Source organism: Calonectris borealis, chromosome 25 (genome assembly GCF_964195595.1).
Source record: "Calonectris borealis chromosome 25, bCalBor7.hap1.2, whole genome shotgun sequence".
Taxonomy (NCBI): domain Eukaryota; kingdom Metazoa; phylum Chordata; class Aves; order Procellariiformes; family Procellariidae; genus Calonectris; species Calonectris borealis.
Window position 1 is genome coordinate 2,222,379 of NC_134336.1, and position 24,888 is coordinate 2,247,266.

Consider the following 24,888-nt stretch of genomic DNA (forward strand, 5'->3'; position numbering starts at 1 on the left):
TGCAGCAAATAGATAAATTTGTTCTAATAGAATACCAGGGAATAGAGCATCGAGCTGGGATTTCAGTGGCCTTTTTCAGTTCTAGTTTTCGCTGCTGGAGTGGTCCAGAAGTAGTTGCATGTCTGCCTATGTGTCTGGATTTTTGTCATATTTTTTCTGCCTTTCCTGCTTTCTGTGAGTTCCGCAATACCCAGTGACGTGCATCCAGTCTGAGCACGGCAGCAGTTGCAAAGGGCCATCCCTGATCTCCACTGGGGCCGAGGCGCCAGTGCGACATGCGTAGAGTGTCAATGCAATGCGCACAGTAAGTTACAGCCTGGGGTGTTCCTACCTCAATCACTTGCCATCAGTCACCAGGAAGCACGTGTCCGCTGTGCCTTCTGCTTGTTCAGGTGGCTGGCTGTGCTGGGATAGCAGATGGCCATGAGAAAGAAAAGTTGGCACATATTTGTCTTACTTTGTCTTTCAAGTTTCATGAGTTAGAGGCTGCAAGTTTCAGCCCTGCTGATAAAACCTGCTGATAGCACAGGACGCTAATTCCTGAAAAGGTCTAAAAGCTGAAGGATCCTTCTGAGCAGCCCTGCAGAATTGTCCTGCCTTTTCCTTAGGTGCTGATGGCCCATTGCACTTAACAAATGTTCTCACCTGTGTTAAATTTCAGTTTGGAAGGGTTTTTTTTTCTTAAAGTAGTTCGTAATGAAAATAAGTGTTTATAATGTAAAGCCCCAAGCTCCTTGACTAAAGCATCTGAAATGCTGCTCTGTAATAGATGTTGTAAAGTTGACAGGCTTTTCTTAGTGTTTCGAATAAACGCTGCATGTACGAGAGCAGTGAGCTGCCCTGATGCTAGTCAAATGAATTCTTGGTTTCCTCTGTCTTCCTGCCCCTGTTTGCTTTAGATCCTTCTCTTTTAATTGTTCTAATAGCTCCTGCTGATAAAATTCCGGTTGTAAAAACAAAAGAATCTGCAGCAAACAGGAGATCCAGTATGTAACCAGGAAATGTCACTGCTAGTTTTCTGAACAAGTGGTTAAGTTTTTACTACTATGATTTTGGTTACAACATCCATTTCCTTAAGAAATTGGAGTAAACAAAGACACGTTAGGCAGGTGTGTGGGATACTGCACTCCTTTTCTATTAGATTTCTATCAAACACAGTGGTTGTACTCTAAGTCCTGTTGTCACAACCCTTGGGGGTGTTTCTGATGATGGTGCTGAGATCTATGTGAGTTGGAAACCAACCTCTCCCCCTGCTGCGATAGGGGAGTTTTCATGTGTCTGTGAAACCCTTCTCAGTCCCTGAATTCCTGGTAGTTTTCCTCCTGCTTTGCTGGCTACACAGTTAGGAGGAAAGTTGCAGAAAACACCTTAGAAGATGCTAATCAGGAATAAGGGATGGAACAGAAAACTTGGGCAACAACATGTGAGGAAATACTGTCCTGACAGTGAGATGCGTTAGTTGAGAACTGCCTCCCCAGGGAAGTGGTAGAAGCTTTGTCACTTGAGGTGTTTAAAATTAGACTAAACAAATCACTAGTAAGTGTACAGTGGGGAATAAGCTGGCACTTGCCAGAAGACACTGGCTGACCTAATAGGATTTTGCATCCCTCAGCATCTTTGTCTCTTAATAGTGTGTAGTAAAACACACCCCGACAAAAGCACTGGGGCTTTTAAAGCTTTGCTTTGAATTTGGGCTTATTCTTTTTTAGTGTACTGCTTTGTGCATTTCAGCAAAATCTGATAACTTGCATTCTGTTTCCAGCTGATGATGCTTGCGGAGGGACTTTGCGGGGACAAAGCGGAATTATCTCAAGCCCTCATTTTCCCTTGGAGTATGGCAATAACGCAGACTGCACATGGACTATTCTCGCTGAACCTGGAGACACTATTGCTCTGGTTTTCATGGATTTTCAGCTGGAAGATGGATATGATGTTTTAGAAGTTGCTGGAACAGAGGGATCTTCGCTCTGGTAGGTTACTACTGGCCACACTTTGTTATGGTCTGTACGGTCATGTAGTACCCGCTGATGTTTTGTGTGCATAGATCCAAACTTTATAGGATGTTCAGAGTGAACAGAGTTTGTGCCTGAATGAAGGTAGTTCCTGGTTATTCCCAGTCACAGGTTGTAGCTGCTACCTTCCAGTGAAACTCCCTGGGATGCTTTTTATTTGCTTGGTAAACTTTGCAGGGACTATTGTCTACTTGAAATATTTGCTGCAATAAGATTTCATAGTGTAGCCGGTTAGACGAAATAAAGAATTAAAAAAAAAAAAACAAACCACCCCCCAAAAAACCCACTTCAAAACCCACGAAACCCTGCTCAAACATTGTCACGCTCAAACCTTGGTTTTGCTAAATTGTTTTCTGATTATTGCTAAATATGTTGCTGACAAGTTGACTTCACTGTTAATGAACTTTTGGCAAGTGTTTCTACAGATTCGCTTGTCCTTTAGACAGGAGGCTGTGTGTAGAATTTCAATACCCCTCTCATTCCATTGTTTGCTTGAGCAATGCTTTCAGAAATATTGCTTTTATGGATAATAAATGCCATACTGTTTTTTACTGATATACAAGAGCTGCCCAAATGATTAGTGCTATGAAGTCTGAAGTGAGGGCTTGCAGAAGGAATTTGACATATTGCTTATGTTGCTTTTATAGCAGAGTACAACTCTGCCTGTAGTTGATCTTCTGCACTGTGATTGCACTCAACAAACAGTTAAAATTCCTAACTAGCAGCAAGTGGAAGGGAGTAGTCTTAAACCCAAAATCCCTCTGGAAGGGAAGAATTAAGTGTTTGAAATTATTAGGTGTTGCCTGGGATTATCAGCAGGAAGTTACGATTATTTATGAGGATTCAGTCGCAGCCACAAATAACATTCATTTAATTAATTTATACTTGCCTGGCAATTATGGGGGATAGGATTTGAATGCTTAGGCTGTATTGGTGTGAGAGAACTTGCCATTTACCATGTACCAATTGTTTACTGTTCCTAGGACCTCTCTGAAAATTAGATGTTGCTGTTTCATGAAAAAAAATGGTTTTATTGGCATGCATTAATATTTTAGGGCACTGTTAAGTTTTTAGCCTTTATGCACTGCAGTGAGGATCAGTCATCTGTGCTATGTGGTAAAGATGAATGTAGCTAGTTAAGAAACATTATTCAGCCTGGAGGTGTTGCCAGAGCAGCACTGTGTCTTGTCATATCAAAAATAAAACAATGCCTGTCAGAGTGAACCTGCTGGAAAAAAATTAATAAACTACCCATAAATACAGCATGGTAGAACTTTAAAAATGGCAAATGTGTTTTAGAAAATTAAGCCCTTTGACTTTCAGTAATACATGTACGTGCACATGCACCCTTTTAAAAATGAGATTTAGGAGCTATTTTAAAAGTAGCATATGTTACAGACATCAGTTTTGGGGCCTTGTCAGAGGCGATAATGAATTTACTTTCCTTCTTCCCCCCCAAGTGCCCATGTGCTGCATCTTTAATGATGCCTTTCCTCCAAATGTATCTTCACTGGGAGTTAGATGAACTCTGCGAGCTGTAACAGCAGTGGACTCTTGTTTGAATCGGCTGGTAGAGCAGGCCAGGCGAGATGCACCGAGTTAATGAGTGAAACAGGTCACACACACATGAATTTCATCCAGGGCTCGTAGAAGAAGCTGTTCCTGCTTTTTGAGGTTCATCCTGCATTCTATAGCTCCGTGAAGTACACATGGGCAAGATAAACACACCAGTCAATTCAAAGGGACCTCATTTAGTATTCTTGAAGTAAACTTTTTAGTCCCATAAGCAGAATTACAAAGAGTCTTATTGTGAATTTCATTTTTCAAAGCTGGCCTTCACAACTTGGAGCCTGATAATTAAATTCAGATGACTCATTTTTCCCTTCTTTTAAAATAATTTTTGCCCATAGGGGGAAAAAAAAGTGGAGCTCATATCTCCTCTTTAAACATGTTGATATGATTCAGCTTGAAAATATAGCTAAAAACCTTTTTTCTCCTCTGTCTATGAAAAGCTAGTTTTAATTATTGGTAATATGGCATATACACTTGCGGCCAAATAAACCATTCTATTGAAGTATCTTGCAGCTAAATATTTCACTTCCTAAGCATTATAAATAGTTTTAATCTGGTCCAGAGATGTACACAAATAAACAAAATTGAATTTCATCTGGAGTATAATTCATATGTATTTTCAAGCTATGAAATATTGTATAATGGTAGTATTTACAGGAGCACTAACTCAGCACATTAAGTAAGGTTGACTTGGCCTGCACTTACTAACTCCTGCATTGTCATTCACCCTCCCCTCTTTAAAAATAGATGCTTTGTTGTTTTTTTTTACGAGCCGGGTTCCCTTAACCCTCTTGCCTTCAGCAGTCGCTACAGCTGTATCCGCCGCGCTGCACCTCGATCTCTGCGCACACAGCCGCTCCCCAGAGAATCCTGTTAGGAGTTTCATTTGGTTCCCGACCTGTCGGATGCGAATCCTGCAATAAGTCTTGAAAGGGAAAGGGCATTGCAGGCCTAAGCATCCCATATGTCAGGCAGAGCAATAGAGGTTGAGTAGCTATTTGAGACATATTAATAAAATAACACGTTTACAGCTCTTAACTGCTATCACAGTTTCTGTCATGGGACCTTGGCTCTAGATTTCCTTGACAGGTGAGAAATAAAACTCTACTGAGCAGAGAACAGGAGGGGGGAAAAAGTAGCAGTGTGAAAAAGAGCCCATTAGATTAGGAAGGACAATGTCAGGGTCTCCGGGCTAGAAAGAAAAATTGGAAGGATGGCAGTAGCTGCCCTGTGCTCTGTGAGGTTAGCTGGAGCGGCGTCCTAGTCACAGCCCTCCTCTTCTAGGGCAAGGATGCACTGGACATGGGGAGGGATGTGTAGTATATATGTTCTCTTACATCATTATTCCCTGACTTTTTCTTGTCTTCAAGACTTGGGGTTCTCTTCCCCCTCATTTTGAACTAGCTGAGAGATCTGAAAGGATTAATGAAATTCTTCTCTCTAAATACATGTAAAAGAAGAAAATTCCTCAAAGCAGCTCGGGCTCCAGTCCTTAAGGGGACTGAGCGCTGTTGATCGCCTGCTTTGTGTCAGTATCTGCTGAGAGCTCCCTCAGCTAACGCTTCTGGGGAGTGTCTGCTGATTACGGCTGTTCCGTGCTACCTGGTTTAAAGATTTCTTCAGCGGCGAGCATGCCTGTGGGTGCTCAGCTACACTGAAAATACCAAACACCTCCAGCATCGATGTGTCCCCTGAAGGTTTAAAGAAAGTAGGAATGTGCTGTGCAGCAATTGTTTGGCTGCACTCTGAGCACACATTAATAGAGGGTAAGTTTTTGTTTTGCCTGTGGTGGAGGTCTGGATTTCCTATGTTTGTGCATATTCACTGCTGTTTAAGTGTATGCAAACAATGAAAATGTGGTTGTCTGTCTCTTGTGCTTCTTTGTCATCTGTTTAGATCTCATCTAGCTGGTCTGAGACCTGTATCTAACATTAGGCATAATGACTTGTATTATCATTATTAAAGCATTATGCTGCTATTGCCAGAGAAGGTGGTGGTGTAGGAAATGACTAATAATCCAATTTATGTATGTGTGTTTACAGGAATTGACTAAGATCAAGTGTACATTTTGCTGGCTATAATGCAAATATTTAGCAAAGAAGGTTTCTGCAGTCATTCCAATATAGCTGAAGCAGGCAAGATGGGTAAAAGGTAGAAGCCTTGCTCTTGGGCTGCGTAGGTGCAACATGCACATGCAGCAGTTCCTCTAGAGTAGGGATTTTCAAAGTTGTGGAAGTATAGGAAGATGGTCTAATGTTTCCCATAAAAAGTTTCTTTTATGCTATTGGAAAATAGGAGGAAATGAAGGGGAGACACTGTAAGCTTCAGCTGTCTGCTGAACACGTAAGCAGCTAGTGATACCCTTTCCCTCCAGAACGATGTTTGGCATTCCATGGCTATTCGTTCCATCAATGAAACTATTTAGAAACCTCTGCTCCTGCCAAGTGAATTAGTTCCATGAGATAAAACTAACAAGTATCTCATTTGTTTGACTATGACAGACTGTCTGGCGTGTTTTGAAGGTTCATTAGATGTTTTTAATTTTCAGATGGGAAATTTACTTTGAATTGTAGGTGACTTCTTTAATAATGACACCTTTCAAATCTTTTATAGCTATGTTGCATTTTGGAACTGTATTTGGTAGATTATGAGAATCCAAATTGGTAGGAGGGATTGGGCTGTTAGCTGAGAAAGGTGCTTCTGTGGCTGCTATATTGTAGTGTGATGTTTTTCAGATCAAAAAATACTACAGTGTGTAAAGGGTCAGATCCTTTTTGGGTTGTTCTTTAGCCTTGTATTAGGTTCTAGTGCAGCAATTAACTTTCTTCCCCCTTGCCCTCCATAACCCTATTTCACATAATCTTTTTGCTTGAGCTCAGCTGAAACAGAATGTTACCTGGCAAAGCACCTCATAGTATCATGCTGAGAAGCTGCATGTTGACCTGGGAATATGATTTGCTTTTGAATTACTTAATTTGCCACTGGGTCCTTGTTTTTTCTGTCCAAATTTTGAGCTTGCTTAGCCCAACCTATAGAAATTGCACCATAGCTTGGGAATGGAAGCTGCTACGGTTGCTTATCCTTTTTCTCTGTGCAATCCAAACTGTGCACACTCTTAGGAGTTACAATCCACCATGGTGCATTTCCTCTTCAACTTCATGTTTCTTTATTTCTTATTGCAACTTCTACTGAATGTGGCTACATTTTTGAAAATTCAAATGCTTACCTTTGAAAGAAAGAAATGAGGCTGAAAATTTCCAGATGCCACCCACTCCCTTTTTTTTTTTTAATCTGTTTCATGGTCCTTTAAAAACTGCTTTCTCCTCAACTGCCTCACTTGTGTATTTTGTTCCAGGAGGTCATGAGCACATACTGAATTGCCGTATTAATGCAGAGTCTTGGTCTGTGGTATCTTTCTTCCCTATGATCCCTTCTCTTGACTTAATTATTCTACCTTATGGAATAGAAGTCTAATTTCAGGGGGGGTTGCATCATTTGTCATGTTGCCCCTCTGCTGCCCTCCCACTCTTTGAGCCTTCCCTTGTCATTTCCCCTGGGAAACATTTTTTCCTTGATTTTTCTGTTAATAATCCCGTGCTAAGTGAATGCAGTGGGAGAAGCAGGGCTGCAAGCGAGTAAGTGCCAAATCGATGGAGTTTATTCCTGTCTGAATCCGGTTCCTCCTCTTCAGTGTCTCATCTTCATTTTGCCTTTTCAGCCTTGGAGCCATATTTTGCTTATCTTGCTTGCAGAAATGCTTTCCTTCTCCTCCTTAGGACTATTTTTGCACTTAATTTGGGTAGAATTTGGATTTAGCTTTGTCTCTTAATTTCCTAGAAACAAGGCGCATGCCTTAACAAGTGCAAGTGTATTATTTTGTATTACTGTTTCTAGCACAACTGTGCCTGATGTGAAGGCAATGCGAGCATCTTGCTCTGCTTCAGAAGCACTATGGTACAGACGTTGAGCAACAGCTAAAAACAAAAGGGACATGGGCTGGGGTGAGCCTGGGAGGAGAACTGTGAGGACCTTTGAATTTAAGGTTCCTCTGCTTAATTCTTCCTTTCTGGAGCTGGGCCCAGGAGACCCCTTTTGGACGCCAGCCCTTTCTGGAAAAGCATTTCAGAAGTTCTCTTGTGTTGCCGTGTTTCTGCAGAGAGTTGAGTCAGGAGGAGGAATGGTTGGAAGAATCACCTATGTTTCAGCAACTGTTGCTGACTTTAGTTCTTTCCCTGTCATTATCTGCAGTTGACCCTTCCCTCCCCACCACCCTTGTCTATCTGCTAAGAGGTTTCTCATTAAAGTTCTCCTATGCGAGATCTGCTTTGTGCTTCCCTCTTGATGCCAGTTATTTTGTACACTGGCCAGGCTAATCTATTAGCACATCTTGTGCTCTACCTGTAAGAGATTAGAGTACCTGCGTTCCTGAAGGTCACTCTTTCAGATGATGATAACGTTGGTTGGTGAAAAACTGTTCTCTGTATGTGCTTCTAACGAACCAACCTATTTTCTTTATATCAAAGCAGCTTCTGATCCTTAGATAGCTGTCTCGGAGCTTTCAGCATATATTTTCATCTTACACCTCAGTCGATGTCTACTGAAGTCAGTGGAAAGACTTTGGCTCCAAAGGGCTTGTGAATCAGGCTTTAGTGTATTCTCACTTACTAAAGTGCATTCCTCTTGCCATCATGTTGCAGCTCAGGAGTGCTGGGTCTGCATCTGATGTTGCTGCTGCTTATACTGATGCAGCTGCTACCAGTACCGGGTAGTGGGAGAGTGCTTGCAGGAATCTTGCAGACTTTGCATTACAATAAACAGCTGCGCAATGCACGTGGGAGCTGAGAACGGGCCATCTCCACTGTGCTTTTCCCCGTGTGCTCCCCAGAAGCTGCCATTTTTTGCAGGGATTCTGTAAAACAGATTGCTTGATGACTGCTTCAAAATGGTTTTCATCTCATACTTGCCACTTCCCTTTTTGATTTTTTTTCCAGTCAGTAATTGCTTTTATTTGAAAGTTGGCAAGCATTGTCCTGCCCTGGTGCTTGTATGGGGCTGGAGACTTGAATTGTGTCTTGAAATAACTTATTTTGTCACTAGTTAAAGCCTAGATCATGCAATTTTGAAAGTTTTCGTTTCCTGTGCAATGAATTAAGCTTCCTTATTGTAAGAGCTCGTTAACTAATGGATACTTAATCTGTAATATTCAGATGCTTTTCTTCCATGGTAACATTTTCTACAGGACTAGGAATGAATAAAAAACGTGTATGAAGTGGCTTTCAAAATCCCTACTTAAATGTCAGCTACGTCTCATTGGGATCTGGAAAATAGACTTCCTTATTTGACTGGTAGTTTAATTTTTTTTTTCTTCTAAAGCATTCATAGTGCTTTTAATTTGAAACAAATTCTACAAAGGCTTTAAAGCTGTAAAACACTGCTTTAATGGGAAATAATCTTCTTGCAAAACTCCCTTTTCTCGTAGGAGGTATTTTCCCTGGAGATAATATTTTGGAGAAGTTTGTCAGAAACCAGACCATCCCTGATTGCAGCCAACTTCTGAAATGCCTGCAGCTCTCCTTGCTGGCGGTGCAGTGGTGGTGGTCCCTTCTTGTCTCTGGCAAGCACGGTGTCAGTTCCCTGGGATGTACCAGCTTTTGTAGCTTGCTATACTGCACTTCAGACCTTATTTTAATATGGATCTGCAATATGAAGAACAGGAATTTGTGGGTCAGTGAGCTAATTTCTCCCTGATGGGAGACAGCTGGCACAGTATTGGGAGCCCTTGGTTCCTGGTGGCAGCTGAGCGAGTGAGCTGATTGCTTCCCTAGTGGATGTAAATGATTTGTGAGTGTCTTGATTGCTGTTTTGAAGTGAAGTCAAAGGATTGATAGCTTTGTACAAAATCATTTTTGTAGAGTAGTATTGCACATTGTCCTAGAGCTCCTTGGCCTGTTGCACTGCAGAAATAACTGGGAAATTCTGGAAGAAAGGACTAATCAGGGTAGGATGGCATTTAAAGATGTTCCATAGTTTAGCATATATTTCTGGTAGGGAAGGTTTCAACTGTACCCCAGCTGAGGAAAATAACGTGCAGACTATGTTAGCTCTCATCAGCTAAGCACTTAGTTGACAATACGTACAGCTCCCTCCCGAAGTCGCAGTGTGGCCAAAGGCGGAGGCAGCAGAACTTGCTTTTCCTTGCTGCTGGCTGCTCGCCCTTCTGTAGGGAGGCGTGCGCTCAGTGCTTCCAAAAGCCTGAACTGCTCTTCTGCTGGGAGCGTGGCAGGGAGAGAGACTTTTGTGACAAATGACAATGAAAGGGCCTCGTGACCTCTCCCACTCATGTTTCATTCAATAAAACATGATTAGATTTCGTATACCACTTTCTGGCTAATCTTATTTTTCCATGCATTAATATGATTAATTCTATTGCTAGATAGTGGAGAGCATTTCATGAATATTCAGTCTAGCTTTATAAGCCAAGAAAGAAGATGCTTTTAGGCTGAAAAATTACCCTGATCATGTTTTAATTGTCCTTTTTATCCCAATTTGTCCTTCTTTGTTGTTTGGTCACCTCTGAGGCAGAGAGGGAACCCTATGTGAAGGCTACTGTTTTGTGGACTGCACCTCAAGGGATGAGGTGCAGGAGGGCCTGTAGTGTGGGGGGAAAAAATCCCTGAAAGTTGCTAAACATGGATAAATTAATGTTTAGCTGTTTCTGTCCTGGATGCAAATGCATCGGAAGAATGACAGGCTTGTTTGCAAGAACACTTAATACCTACAAGCTAAAGAGTTGTGTTTTTTTTTTTTTTTTGGAAAGACAGACCTCGTGCAAATGAGCATAACACAACTGGCTGAAAGCTGGAAAGAATATTGATTATCTCAAGAGTACCTTCTGGGCGTGACCCAAAATATAAGTAACCACATAGATTGTAAAATGGTGAATAATACCTTTATTTGGCAGGGGAAGGAGACTTTACGTAAGTGCAAGTGATGTCACAGGTTGTAAAAAGTTGGACATCTGGGGTCCTCTTTAAAGCACCATGCCTCTTCTGTGCTGTTACAGCGGGACACTGAGCTTTCCCAGGGAAAGGAAGGATGCTCTTGTGCGTTGGATTTATTTCCATTTACTGTCACGGTGGGCAAGCAGCTTATCGCTACACCTCTGTCTCTTCTTGTGCATTCAAACCCTTTAGTCCAACCTGTTTAGATTGCAGCTGAGATTCGGGCTTGTGAACTGACGATACCAACATACTAACAGGTTTATGAGATAATACACCAGATACACTCAGGAGAACTGAACTTGGCAATAACCTGTGGTGAGCTTGTCAGAAGATCATTTTACTTCTGTTTTTCCTTCATTTTTTGTTTTTAAGGTAAGCTACTGAAGTTGGAGATCTTCTCAGTCTCTTACTTTAGAGCTGACTCAACAGCATCTTGTTTCTCTTTGGGGGTTTAGGTACAGACCTGTTCCCTGTTTCATCTAGAGTGATAGAATATTTGAGTAGCACAAAGCTTAAATATGTTACCGTTGATACAGGTTTTGAGGTTCTTCTAAGGCTGATAGTAGCTGCATTCCTTCAGTCTGTGCAGGTGTGCTCTCAATTTGTACACAGACACAGCAAGGAGCTTTATTTTAGTAGAAGCTTCTGGTCTGGTCTTCACACGTGAACAGCTCCACCACCCTTCCCCAGATAGTCTTAGATAGAGGCTGAGAGACGGAGAATAGATGTGAGGACAGTGGATGAAAATTACAGTGCTTCAAAGATTAGAGAAACATTGATGTGTTTTATTGCAGTTCCTCTCGATAGGAGGGATTAAATAAAGTGTTACCACAGCCATCACTGCAGCAGTTCAAATGGAAGAACTATTCAGGTTAAGAATTAGAAAGTGTGTTTTCAGAGCTAGTCCATTGTATTTGTTAAGATATATCTTGACATATCTATATATCTCTGATGTGTCTTGACAAATACAATGGAGTACAAAAACATATACATACGTATATATTTAGATAGCCAAACTTCTGCAATTTGATAGCTGTAGTACAGTCCTGGAGGCCTTTTGTCCTTGAGTAACAACCTTTCAGCTAAAGTGAAAAAACGGACCTCTGTTCCCGTTGTTTGCTTAGTGCAGGCCTGAGCTGCTGCTGCTTTAAGAAATAGGTAAAGATACCCTGACAAGGATCAATAATGGACGGGATAAGCAGGAGAGCGCAGAGACTATTTTCTGTGCCAGATCCGCGAGATGCTTGTGGAAGTGAGCTCCTGAATTCATAAATGGAGAGAGAGTTGCAAACGAAGCGTTAAAGTGAAAGGTGTAATAGCAGTTCAGAATTGGTTAATACAGCATCACCTAGTAAAGCACTGTCTGAGATCTTAGGTGGTGGAAACCTGAACTATGCATCCTTAGGGTGAGATGTTTCTTTAAGGACTTAGTCCAAAACCTGGTTCTGAGCTCAGGGAACAAGAATGGGCTGACAGGCAGAAATGTGAATGATTTCTGATGTGGGATGTAGGAGGAAAATAATGAATTCTACAAGTTTTCTTGCACCTTGGTATCTGTGTTTCTCTGTGCTTCAAAATCCAGTGGTTTTCTTTCTGCACTGGGTGGTCCGGCCTCAGATGGGTCTTGGCACAGATACGTTTTTCTGTCTCGCATGCTGCTTGACTCAAGCATGGACTGCAAATCTAGTAATATCAGTTATTAAATGCAGACACTTAATCTAAACATCTTGCCTCTTAATGTTTGTGATATCTTGTACACAGAGATCTAATTGGCCTTCCCAAAGCCCAGATGGGGGAAGGAAATAATATTTTTGGATTCATGTGGCTACTATATTTTGCTGCTGCTTCTTGGTAGCATTTTGTTTTGTCATGGCAGGTTGTGATCTCTTTAGCTCATGCAAAGTTTGTTTTTGACAATCTTGGCTGTTTTACAATATGGATGTTTTGATTCTTCCTCACAGAGACCTCTCTTGTGGCTGGATTTATAGCAGAGATCAAGAAGATGCCAGGGCATCAGTAAATATCAGAGGATTAGTAATAGACAAAATGTTGTCAACAGCTAATACCTAATGACTGTCTTACTGGCCACAGTAAGCTGGAATTTTGCAAGACACTGGAAAACTAGAGGCATTACGGTGCTCCACTGATGTGGTTTTGTGTACAGGGCGATTTCTGCCTTATAGAAGTCCAAAAAGGCAAAAAGCGAGTAGTTGCTTCCCGGCCACTATAATGACCTGCTGATTTGCTATGTGTCGGTAAACTTGAGTTGCTTTTTTGGTAGTGACCTGAAGTCTGGAGCAGCTTTCTCCCCACTTTTAAGATGGGCATGTTGGTTTGATAATTCCCAGTTGGAGCACAGGGGAAATACCCATCTCTGTATGCTTTCCTTTGTCCCTTTTGTCTTCATTCTGTACTTTCTAAATGAATTTTTATAATCAGCTTTTAAATGATGGAGCAGTTCAAAGTAGCTTTTTTTAGTCAGAATTACCTGCATTAAAGATCTCCCTTAAAAAGAAAGGCATAAAAGTAATTAATTGTGTCAGTTATAATAATGTGGCTTAGCTTGTGGTTTTCTGTTAGAAAACCCTGTTTTTGATAAGTCAGCTGTTCTTAAAAGGGAAAAAAAAAAGCGCTTCAGGCTGGAAGCTGGCATGAAGGAATTTTGAGATAAGGTTGTTCGTGCTGTAATGTAACAGAATAAATTAACACCATCGATCCTGGAGCGGTGCCCTGTGCTCGAAACAGCCTGCTGGGGCAGGGGAGTGCTCGGAGAGGGGTTTTGGGTTTTTTTTGCCCAGTCACAGATGCTTTGTATGACTTAGAACAAATATGCTTTGGTTTTTAAAGCCACACTGGCATTTCTGGAGCCTGAAAGAAAGTCAAAGGGAAGGGAAAACTAAGGAAAATCTTGAAAGAAATTTTAAAGCCAGCCTGTGCAGTGCCTGGATATTGAAAACCTACTTCATGTGCGTGGCTGAGGACCACTGAGGACTACCAGCGTAATGGCAGAAGGGGGGACAGGTTGACCAAGCGCTTGCTTCAAGCCTGCCTCCCTTCACCTGGCGAACTTTGGGTTGCTGTATCAGAGAGGGTCTCCCAGCCTGGAGCGGCCAGGGAGGTTGCACAAGGGCGATGCTCAGGATCACGGTGCTCTGCTCTTCTGTTCCTCTTGCTTTCCTTCTGCCTGGGCACTGTTACGCCTCCCTCTGCCTTTGCTCCCTGTGCTCTTCGTGCTGCCGGCACAGCTGCACCCCGGGTGCTGGGGCCCGGCGGGCACTCATGCGGATGTGGTGCTGCCAGTTACTGAGCTGATGTCCTGGTGCAAACCCAGGCATTGGTGCTCTAATGCGCCCGATGAGGCATCCATGGGTTTTGCACCTTACTGCTTTTAAGTGGTGCCAGAAGTGCATGGGCCTCTTATTCCAACGCAAACACAGGGATTTTAAAAGGCTGACTGATTTCTTGTTGTAGTTAATGGGCTGTATGAGGCACACTGTGGGAAGTGGTTCCTGATTGTAAGAACATGCAGTATGAAAAGTTTGGGCAGCTCTGTCCACTTTGCTTGATGTGTGCGCAATCATTGCAGGTAGAGGAAAGCTCACAGTAAAAATCTTTTGGTCTTTTTAAACTCAGTTAATGCACTCTCGGATTTGAGCCTCATCTGCAGTTTACAAAAGAAAAAGCTCATAAGCATCTATATTGTCACATTCTAAAAATAAAAAAAGTTTTAAACCAGAAAATGTTTAAGCCGGAGGGTCTGTATATTGCTGTTCAATTTCTCTGTGCCCTGTCACCACTGCCCCCAATAAGAAACCTTCAGAAGTAGGAAGACCTCAAGTGATTATTATTCAGAGCATGTTGTCATTGATTTTTTTTTTTCTTCCTTAGACCTCTTAAAGAACTATAGATTTTTAGCATGAAATTAATATATTGGAATTTTTGTGGGAAGGATAAAATACTCATTAAATTTTGCAAGCCTGGAATATGTATAAAACGGTGCTTGCAATTAAAATTCATCTTGAAGCAAGTTAACAGAAGTTTTGTTAATGTTTAACATCTTTATGGGTGCCATTCTTTGTAAATTTGAACTAATTAAGTCCAAAGGGACAAAATAATAGATTCTGCATTTGCTGTGGATGCCAGTGCTTGCTTTGCTTTTGGCGCTTTTCCTATTACTTTGTGCAAGTTCTGATTTTACTAAGTTGCCAAAAAATTAACTATTTTGCAAATTATCAAGAATCCATCTTCCTAATTCTCTGAAAGACTGCAACGAATGTTTGGTAAAGACTTGATGCTTGCTTACCTCCACTGACTCAAGGTGTTTACTGATATGAAGTTCAGGAGATTTCAAATTGGAATTTTAAAATTTTTTTTCTAAAAATTCTGTTAAGACAACTTGCAATGGCTCTGGGCGTGTAAAAGTCTTGGATAGACTGGAGACCGTATCCTGACATTCACCCTGAAGTCCTGAGGTTTCCTTAACTGAAACATAAACCAGTCGGAAATGTTTAGAATTGTGAATTTCGTGTTTCTTCCTCTCCTTAAATATTTTTCCTGGGATCCTTTTCTTAAGCAGTTTATAGGTAGAAACAAAAATAATGGAAAATATTTCCAAGTATGTAACTGCCATAATAAATCTGAGACCAGAACGTGGCCTCAGTAGAGTTTTGAAACTTCCTTTGGTTTGCAGGTTAGAAGATGTCAGAGTTTGCAGAGTTAGTGGTTTATAAGACTCCCCAGCAAAGACGTATTGAACTAAAGTTTAATACAATCGAGTGAGAATATCTTTAACAGACTGCAGGCTCTACCATGGCTGCAGCAAGCCTTTAATGCTATACAAACAATGTAGAGATTGGAATAGGTTGTTAATGGCACTTTATTGATTGAAAGGGTAGAAAGTTCATCTAAACTGTGGATGATTCTGGTAATTTCCTTGCAAATTTGGCTGCTGTGTAGCTATAATTGCTGCACCAAGCTTTCACTTATAAGTAGCAATGCCAATACACCCATTAACATATGTTACTGCTTTCAGTAGTAAAGCTGCAAGGTTTCTTTGTAAGGCCACTTGATATGTCAGTCCTTCAGATGCCTTGGCTCAAGTTTAACATTGAACTCCTGCAAGGGAGATGCTCAGGTCCTTAGAAGACAGGTGGGATTTCACAAAATTGGGGATTGGCTGCAGCCCAGTTCGTTGTTGGCTTTCTTGTGGCAAGGTGACTGTGCTGGCTCCCATTCAGCCTTGTCCACCAGGACCCTCAAGACTTCCTCTGCAACGCTGCTTTCCAGGCAGCGAGCGCCCAGCCTGTGCTGATGCCCGGAGTTACTCCTCAGTCTCCTCCTTTCCCTTTACTTCACGAGATTTCTGTTTGCCCATTTCTCCAGCCCACTGGGGCCCCTCTGGATGGCAGTGCACCCATCTGGTATGTCAGCCACGCCGAGCTTTGTGTTGTCTGCAGACATGCTGAGCGTGTGTGCTCTGTCCCATTGTCCGGATCGTTAATGAAGGCATAAAACGGTATGGGCCCCACATTAACTATTGTGTAAAGGTGAATTTTTTTTTCAACAGAAAGTGGACTCTCAATGTCTGCTGCCTTTCTGTGAATGCTGTTATAGTCTGTTTAATTTCAGGCTGAAGCAGTGTTTCAGGATTTCTTATCTGATCAAACACTTGGAAATACAGAATGATAGGCAAGCGCGGAGCAATCGGTGACACAATTCACATTAGTCAAGGAGACTGAGTGGAGGAGATGCAGATAGATCTCTGAGAATCTGGAAGAGGAGGAGAAACTGTTATAGCAGCAAAGAGCACATAAAGGCAGGTTTAAAAAAAAAGAAAAATAATAAAATAAAACCCACTTTTGACATACTGGCAGTGCTTTCAAGTAGTCAACAGTTTCTGTAGTTGGAAGACTTCAGGTTGTGTTAGGGTCATCCACACAGGCTTCTTAAAAAGGAGGTTTTGCCCTTGTACAGTTCTTACTCTGCTGTCTTGGCAACGTTGCTCAGGCGTTACAGGCCTCTCGATCTTCCTGCGAAAGCACACGGCGTCATGCTCCCTGTGCTGGTCGCTGGAGGGAAGAGGCTGGCCCGAGGTCCTGCAAACCTTAGTCTGGAGTTTTGACGCTCTGCCCGTGCCAAGCCCTCGCAGAGCTGTTGCCATCTGATAAAGCTGCTCTCGAGTGCAGCGAGGAAGGATTAATAGGTTTGTTTTGTCTTAGCTGTGTTGGATGCTAGGCTGTGTTTCATTCAGCATCAGGATTAAGTCAAGCAGTGAACCCTTAATTGATTTCTCAAGGAATGAGGTCATCCCGGGATTCCCCCTGCCTCTTGAAATGTAAGCCTTGCTGAAACAAAGTGGGTTTTGTGGTGTTCTCCTCATGCACATGTAATAGCATCTTCTAGTACTAGAGGTGGTCACGTGCATGTGCCCAGAAGAGGAATTAATGTCTTCATCCTCGTGATCTAGCCAATGTGGTGGATGATCCAAATAAATTAATCTACAGTAATAGGCAGTTGTGAGATTACGGCTTCACCATCCCTGTCCCAGTCAAGTCCTGCTTTACCAGCAGCCACAGGGACGCTGGTGCTGATGCTTAATTTCTGGTTCCTGTTGAATAATTTCTCCTGTAGATTCACAAGTAGATATTTATATATTTAATTTATTTAAACTTCAGTGAACACTTTTTTGTCATTGGATGTTCTTGGAAGCATAAAACTTTTTGCAATGAAAGTGATGGAAAATATACTTTAGCAAAGAAAGTAATTTATTAAGCATATTTAATACTATCTTAACTGGTGGTTGTGGTCTCCTAAATGGTAGTCTGATGGAATTTTTATTTTTCATGTAGAAGAGAAATTAATATTTTAACCATATTGTTCATGTTCATATTCTGTGATATTTTAAGCATATCGTCACCCCCCTAGAGAATTGCAAGTCTCATCTATCTGTCTGCCCGATTGAACATACCTGCTGTGATTTTATGTGAGGTTAGAGGAGCACAAGCAAATATTTGTTTTATCAATCTAAATGATGAATTCTGGGAAAGACAAAATTGGTTCTGTCAAACTGCTTCTGTAATTGCACTTCTAATAACTTAGCACCTGCTTTTTTTGGTAACTATTATCAAATAAAAGAAACAGATGGGTTTGCAGTTTGGTGGGAGTGGCACACTTGGAGACCTGTTTCATTATCTTCACTCAGATTTGGAATGAAGATGCCCTCTCACCAAGAGCCCCAAGGTCAACAGGCGTCATCTGTGCTAAACACGTTACCTTGTTGGGCAGGAGGGGAAACGGGGGAGCTCTTAGAACTGTAGCAGCTAGTGGCCACAAACCAGGGCTCTGCTGTGCTGTCTTGTACCGGCATGCAGAGGATGAGTTTGTTATTGCAGTGATTTGTGATCTAAATCAAAGTTAACAAGGGTGGCAGGATGTACTGCCTCTCTCAGATCTGTGCAGATGGGTATGTGCTCTGTAATGCTCAATCTGTGCTTTGTTGCAAGATGGACTTAAAAGAATCAAGCTGTTGCTCTCTTCACCACAGTGCTGGTAGCTTTTTAGCTTCTGAGTAACTTGGTGTCTTTTTGGTCACGTTAAAATCAAGCTGTGAACAAAAGCAGGTTATTGATTCTTTAAAACAAAAAGATTTTTTGCCAGCCAGTTAGTGAGCAAAGAACACTTCCAGTTTCTGATTTTTGTAGGAGAGTGTTTAAGTTGTAACATCTCAATTAACTCATGACAGGGCCCTTCCTTCAAAGTCATAAAGAATTAATCTGTTCCTGACTAAGCAGAGTTTTGGGGGAGGTCTCAGCCAGGCTTTGCCTGACTCGGGCTGCTGTGGATTGTTCTCAAACCCTTTTGGGTGGCCATGAGCTGCTGGGAGCGAGAAGAGGAGAGAAGAGGGCTTCCCTCTGATGGCAACTGCCCAGACCCAGGGCTGCTTCTTGCTGTTGGGCTGCAGGGGATTTACTGGGGTGACTCACTTACTGCTCTCTGGGGACATAAATGCAGACAATGGCTTACTAAACTGCATGGTAGTTGGCATGGGGTTTTGCTATAGTAATTTAATCTTACGGTCTTTTAATATTTCCTTTAACCTCTGAAATGTGAATAAGGCTAATAACTTACTAAATATGTAAGGATGCCTAATCTTTATAGTGGTGCATCTGCTATACTAAAAAAACAAAACCATAACCCCCAAACAAGTGCTTTCAAAGGTTCAACTCCTCACTGCAGCATCTAGAAAGAATTGCAGTGTTTTGTTTGTGGGTTTTGTCTTGCTTTTAGTCCCAACCTGTGTGATATACCCAGTGTATCAGTAAGGTTCTGCGAACATGACTTCTCGTGTCAGTGTTATGCAGCAGATAGGGCAACAGTGTAGAAGCATTACTGCAAAGAACATCTATTAAATAAATCTGCTATTCAGAAATACTCTAGTGCTTCCACTGCTATTGCTGGAATACGAGAGCTTTTGGACTATGTCTTCTATACACAGAAGAAAATTGCTAGCACAAGGAAAGTGGATGCTAAATGAGGGAGATAGGATGAAGTGCCATTGTTCCCATTTAACAAGTTGAAGAAGGAATATCTACAGAGATACGCTTCTCTTGATGTCAATAGGAGCATGAGTGTAGCATCCACGTCTCCTTACTGACATTCTATGCTTTTGTGCTCAGATTGCATTATTTTTTTTTAGGAAGGTGGGGGAGTACGTGAAATTTTGGCTTTGAGGTTTGTTTGTTTATCCAGACTTTGAAGTCTGACCTGAGTGTCTATCTGATCCAACACGTGCAGGTGCCGCTATGGCTGTGGTGACAGATGTGTGTTTGTGCCCCTGGTCAAAGCCCAGGGAAGTGGATTTCTGAAGGCTTTGGATAAAGATCTAATGCTTCTGGCTATTCTCTTCTACTCTGAAACACAGCCCCTTTGAAGCCCCTGCATCGAGATGGCAGGGAGAGCAAACCCTGCCTCTCTGTCAGCTATCCAGGTGAATCCATTTAGCTGACTTGAAGGGAAGGTAGTCCAGCTAATTTTTTCCTGCAGAATTTATAAGGTATTCTTTACTCATCTTTCCCTTAGCAGTGACAACACACGTAGCATTACAATAAAAATGATATTACCTAGATTTGTTATAATGTTATTAACATTAGTTTTGAGTACAAGAAAAGTGTGCAGAGGCTTCCAGTGAGCCTAAATTGTTCCAATGCTGAAAGAAACCACAGGCTTCAGTTAAAGTTTTGTTGCATGCTTTCACTACGATTTGGAAAGCAGATGAAGGAATCTACCCCAGGCCTCCAAATATGTTCCCCCCTATAATAGCCATATGAATCATTTACCCCTCTTTCTCCATCAGTTGCCCATAGGCTCTTTGAAGGCAGTAGCTTCCTTGCTGCTACTGTAAGGCATCTCCAAAAGTGTTATTTTTCATTGTTAATGCTTAGCTCCAACAATTATTTTCATCTATAGTCTATATGCCAATAGTGTGAAAACAGATAGAGATGAAAAACTTGACCAACTTCAGGTGTAATGTTTTTCAGGCCCTCCTGTTTCTCTCAGCAAAAGATTTTCTGCTGCAGATAACTGGAATTTTACTGTATATTCTGAGCTGGCAGGGTTGTCCTCCAGCCTCTCAGATTACATTTCAGTTGAAGAGGCTGGTAGAAAGAGCCGTACTGGGAGTTTACTGGAATGTGTGTTTGCAAAGAAGTGTATGTTTTGAGGCAGTACTTGCAGGTATTTGAAGACATTACTCATGAACAGACTGTGATGTGCTAAATTGAGTGGAACCTGTGTGCCAACTTCACAGAGCATGATTTTGCCTGAATGCCAGTTGTTTATGAAGTATGCAAGTTGAGGAATGGAGGACACAAAGATTCTGTTAAAAGTATAATTGGATGGGTAATATCTTGGGCCTTTTTGATGCATCTTTTTTAACCACTTCATATTTGTAATGTGACAAAAATAGCTGTACAGTCTGCTGTGGCCATCACTAGTGCAGCTGGGAATAGATTTTAATTGATGGATACTGTCAAGCTGTTAGCGGCCATACAGTCATGAGAACCATTAGAGTGATATTTCTTGTCTCTGCTCGCTTAAACACTCTGCTATCAAGTCATAGCAGAGTATTATTTTTTACTTAATATCATCAGCATTTGTACTGATAGCTTACTAGGGCCATGTCCTAGATTTTTAAGTTTCCCAGCAGCGAGAGCTGCTGACCACTGACTTAATCTCCAGGTATTGCAGCAGATGGTGCTAAGACCCTAACAAAATCCAGTGTATGCAATAAGGGACAAGCACATCTTTGGAGTCTGGTTTGCTTGTGACTTTTTGAGCTGCAGTGTTTCCCTTGGTGCACATAGAAAGTAAGAAGGTGGCGTTTAACTGTGATACTCTGATGTGTTATGCTAAGGCCATACTCTATCATGGACAATGTAGAAATGTTTTGGACTATTCCACTTTCACTGAGTCTTTCACTGTGTTTCCTTCTGTGTGTGTGCAATGTGTCAGGTAGAGAAAATGGTTTTGAAGGTTCGAGTTGAGAGGAGACTGGTTAAACCTCTGCACTTCTCAGCCTGGAATGAAATTCTAACTTCAGAAAAAACTGGCCGGTAAACCAGGGGCAAGGGCATGTGGGGAAAAGACAGCAGCAGCTTCATACACAAGGCAGCATTTAAGAATGAACACTTTCCCTGCTCTCTCATGTTAATCTTTCCCTTTTTGAATTTTTTTTTTTTTTTAAAGTGCATTAGCAGGGAGCAGAGTGATGGAGGCTGTGCTGGTGGACCAGACAAGCTGGAGGAGCATTGGGCTTGTACGAGATGCAGAGAGCAAAGACTTCATAGAACCTAGAAAGCAATTGACCTGCTCTCCAAAGTGCAGACTTCGCACAGATGTCATTACGAGCCAGATAACCTCTTGCCCAAGCAGTGCTTGCTGGTTATTTCACTTTAGCTGCTAAATAGCATGGGCCATCAGCCTTTTTATAACAGACCTCGTTTTCTGGATCAAGTTTAGGCTTTCCTTTGGTTGAGCCAAAGGAAAATAAATTGGGACAGAGCTGTTTAAAGAAGAGACATAGGCGCTGACCCTTCTGTCGAAATGGGCTGCGACTCTTCCTTTAGGAACCTGTAAAAAGGCTGCGGTCAAGAGGAGAAACCTCTGATGCAAGTCTCTGTCCTCCAGTCCTTCAGTGGGCTCAGGTACCTGTGCTGGTTTTGGGTCTGAGTTTGTGCACCTTCCCAAGGCTTTCCTCTTCTCTCTGACCTGCAGAGAGCTGGCTGTTAGTTATTCCTGTCCTCTGAGTGGAAACTGCCATCCCTTCCAAATGATGCTGCTGTTCAAAGGGTTGAAAGTTGGAAAAAAAAAAAAAAAACCAAACCAAGCAAACGTATTTCCATTTAATTGTTTAGATCAGTTGTGTAGGAGGACCCCTGCATTTTAAATTTACATATTGCTATATATATTAATGTACTATATTAATATACTAAGGTATATTAAGTTAGTTGATAATCTGCCTAAACAGGGCCCAAGACCAAACTCTTAGCCATCCAGCCAGTCTCTGTGCACTTGTCCTTTGGCATATTAGTTATACCAGTGTCAAAAAACCGCTAGTGAATCTCACTGAAGGTAAATACGTTCACTAGAGGCAATCAGTGGCTGCTCCTCTTCGCTTCCAAACCTTGCCGGGGCTGGGGACCAAATGCCGGTTGTGGAGATGACCCATCCTAAACCAGATGACTGTGGTTCAGGTGCCGTCTGGCAGGTCTTTGCGAGAGGCTGCATACACAAGCTGGGAGCAGGATGCCGTGGTTCCCAGGTTCCCACACCCTCCTGTCTGAAGCGGATCAGAGGTTTCGGAGCTCAAGCTGCTCACTGGTGTGGGGCAGCAGCAGAATGTAGGTCAGCAGCACGCTCCGTTCCACCTGCCCTGTCGCCTCTGAGGCACGTATGGCGTGTACTGTGGACAGGACCCACAGGCCAAGCAGGTCACCAGCTAAAGAGCCCTGGCAGCAGCGGAGAGCCTTGTGTTTCCCCCGAGGCAAGTCTGCATTAGTTGTCTCTCGGGCTCCGGGATGTGCTGAGTTAGAGGACCAGAATTCCTCCTTTATGGAAGCAGCATGTTTTAACTCATGATTTGGAGGAGAGAGGAGGCAGAGAAGACTCATTGCTATTTTCTTTGTGGATAAGCAGGAAACATCCATCTCTGAGCTGCACAAACCTTCCTTTTGCCACCGATATGGAGCCAACTATATTAATTCTGAATTATTGCCCTGTCTAAAAAATCGTGGTTATCTAGCATTTGCTGTTATTTTACTAAGGCTTATGAACTGTACTGAAACTTCACAAGGAGCTGCAGTTGGACAAGTGATGAGATGAAATTGCCAAGGGTCACAGTCTTATCAGCAAAGCAGACCATCAAATTCTTCATTTCCTCCTTTCTGCTTGGATTTTCTCTTTTGTTTTTTCCTCCTCAGCCGTGCAGCCTGCTCGTTGTACATTTCTTTGTCTTTTTCTGGCTGTTTGTGCCACATTTTCCCTAACTTCTTGACAGTTTCTACCGCTGTCCAGTGTGGATTTGATTTCTGAAGCTGTGCACGATGCTGTGCCATGAAGAGAAAGAAAGCAGGTAGTGGCTGCTTTACTCTACTGAAAGTAACTTTTTTCCTCTGCCGCCTTCTCTGCCTTTTTCTCACTCCCCTTGGAGGACCCGGTGTTCTCTTCTTTGAGCGCTCTGTCTTGCGGTGCTTTGCCATCTCTTCGTGCTTCTTTCTCTTCCCCCTGGACTTGCCTTTCTGTTTTTCTGGGTGTCTCTTTGAAGTAGCTCTACTAGTTGCAGGCTTTTGGCTGGCCTTGGCCGCCTTGATGGAGATGTGGAACAGCAGATAAGCGGTGCGCTTCCCCCCTTGGCGCTTGCGAGCAGGCTGAACCATGGCGTGGTGAGCTGGTGCGCGGTGGGGGTGAGCCGGGCTGTTCTTCCTCGTGTTTGGAATGGAGCTACTTTTCCGGCATGATGGTGAGGAGGAGGCGGCGGCTCTGCTGGCCGGCAGGGCGGCTGCCGGAGCGCACTGGGATTTGTGGTGGTGATGACTTCATTGTGCAATTATGACACAAAGTTACCAGAGCCAATCGGTTAGGGCCAGATCAGCTTCCTGTAACTCTATTGGCTAAAGGGTTAGGATGAAGTCATAGCTGTGGTGATGTAACAGCTCTTTGCTGGCCTAGGGTTGCGTTCCTCCCCTGGCATGGGCATTTAGCTCCATTTAACACACAGTATACTGCAAATGTGTGTAATACCCAAGGAGATAACTGGATGCCTCTAATTTTTTCTCATGGTAAAATGTGAAGCTGCTGTTAGCTGCTGGGAGGTGGCAGCTCATAATGTGAAAATGGTTTAGTAGCAGCCCTAAAAATAATTGTATGTGGCAGCTGTTTCTTGGTCCCTGTCAGGATAACTACTGTAATTTAAATCTGCAGCTCTTGGACTACACTTCTGATTTATTTGGGTGGACTTTCCATTAATTTGAAAGGTTCTGAGAGTTTAAAAGCCTTCATTAATTACATTTTAGTAAATGAAAACGTAATAAGGTTCTGCAGGTTTGTGTGGGAATAAAAGAATGAAATTTCCCATGTTTGTTTGCTTGTTTTTAAAAGGTTAAAACAGTTGTTCCCAGGAAATGGCTAGCTTTTCTTCCCCCTTCTTGTGACTAAGAACAGGAATATGAATAAAACAAATTGAAATTTTGACCATTCATTGTAAGTACATGATGACTTATGAAGTTCCCAGTAGTGTTAAATATTCACATGTAGTGGATTGCGTAAGTGTTAAATTATGAAACAGACTGTACTTCTGTAGAACTTGTCTTTCTGAAAGGTAAAGATGAGGGAACAGAAGACTGGAAGTAGAGAGTCATCTCTGTATTACACACAGATAACTTTTTTATTGCATAATTCTGTTGCAACTAGTAGGACTTCTGTAATTGCTGGGCTGTTTAATTACGCCAGAGTTAGGGGCAGATGACTTGTTAGGCTATGTAGAAGCTCGTGGCAAAAGCAAGCCTAGTCAAAATACTTCAATGTGATGGTGCTTTTGTGCTTGTCTATATCCCTTCTGCGTTTACTCTCAGTTGTTTTCAAGTGACCCCACAATAGTAAATAAAATTGGAAGGAACTCGGCTCCTTTGTAGTACCATAAGGCTTGCTCCTTTCACGTCATGGCTCTTTTTTGCCCTGTGAGCAGAGAGGGTGATTTGCATTACATTTATCTATCCCACTTTCCCTTCCGTTGTTTCTTTTGCTCTCAA

The 24,888-nt window shown here is 42.3% G+C and overlaps 1 protein-coding gene across 1 annotated transcript in view; it reads left to right on the forward strand.

The window, feature by feature from the left end:
* CSMD2 (CUB and Sushi multiple domains 2) overlaps positions 1-24,888 on the forward strand; it is a 307,900-nt gene that overhangs the window by 84,530 nt on the left and 198,482 nt on the right. Inside the window, 1 exon segment of the mRNA XM_075173206.1 lies at positions 1,763-1,970. Coding sequence (XP_075029307.1) covers positions 1,763-1,970 — 208 coding nt within the window.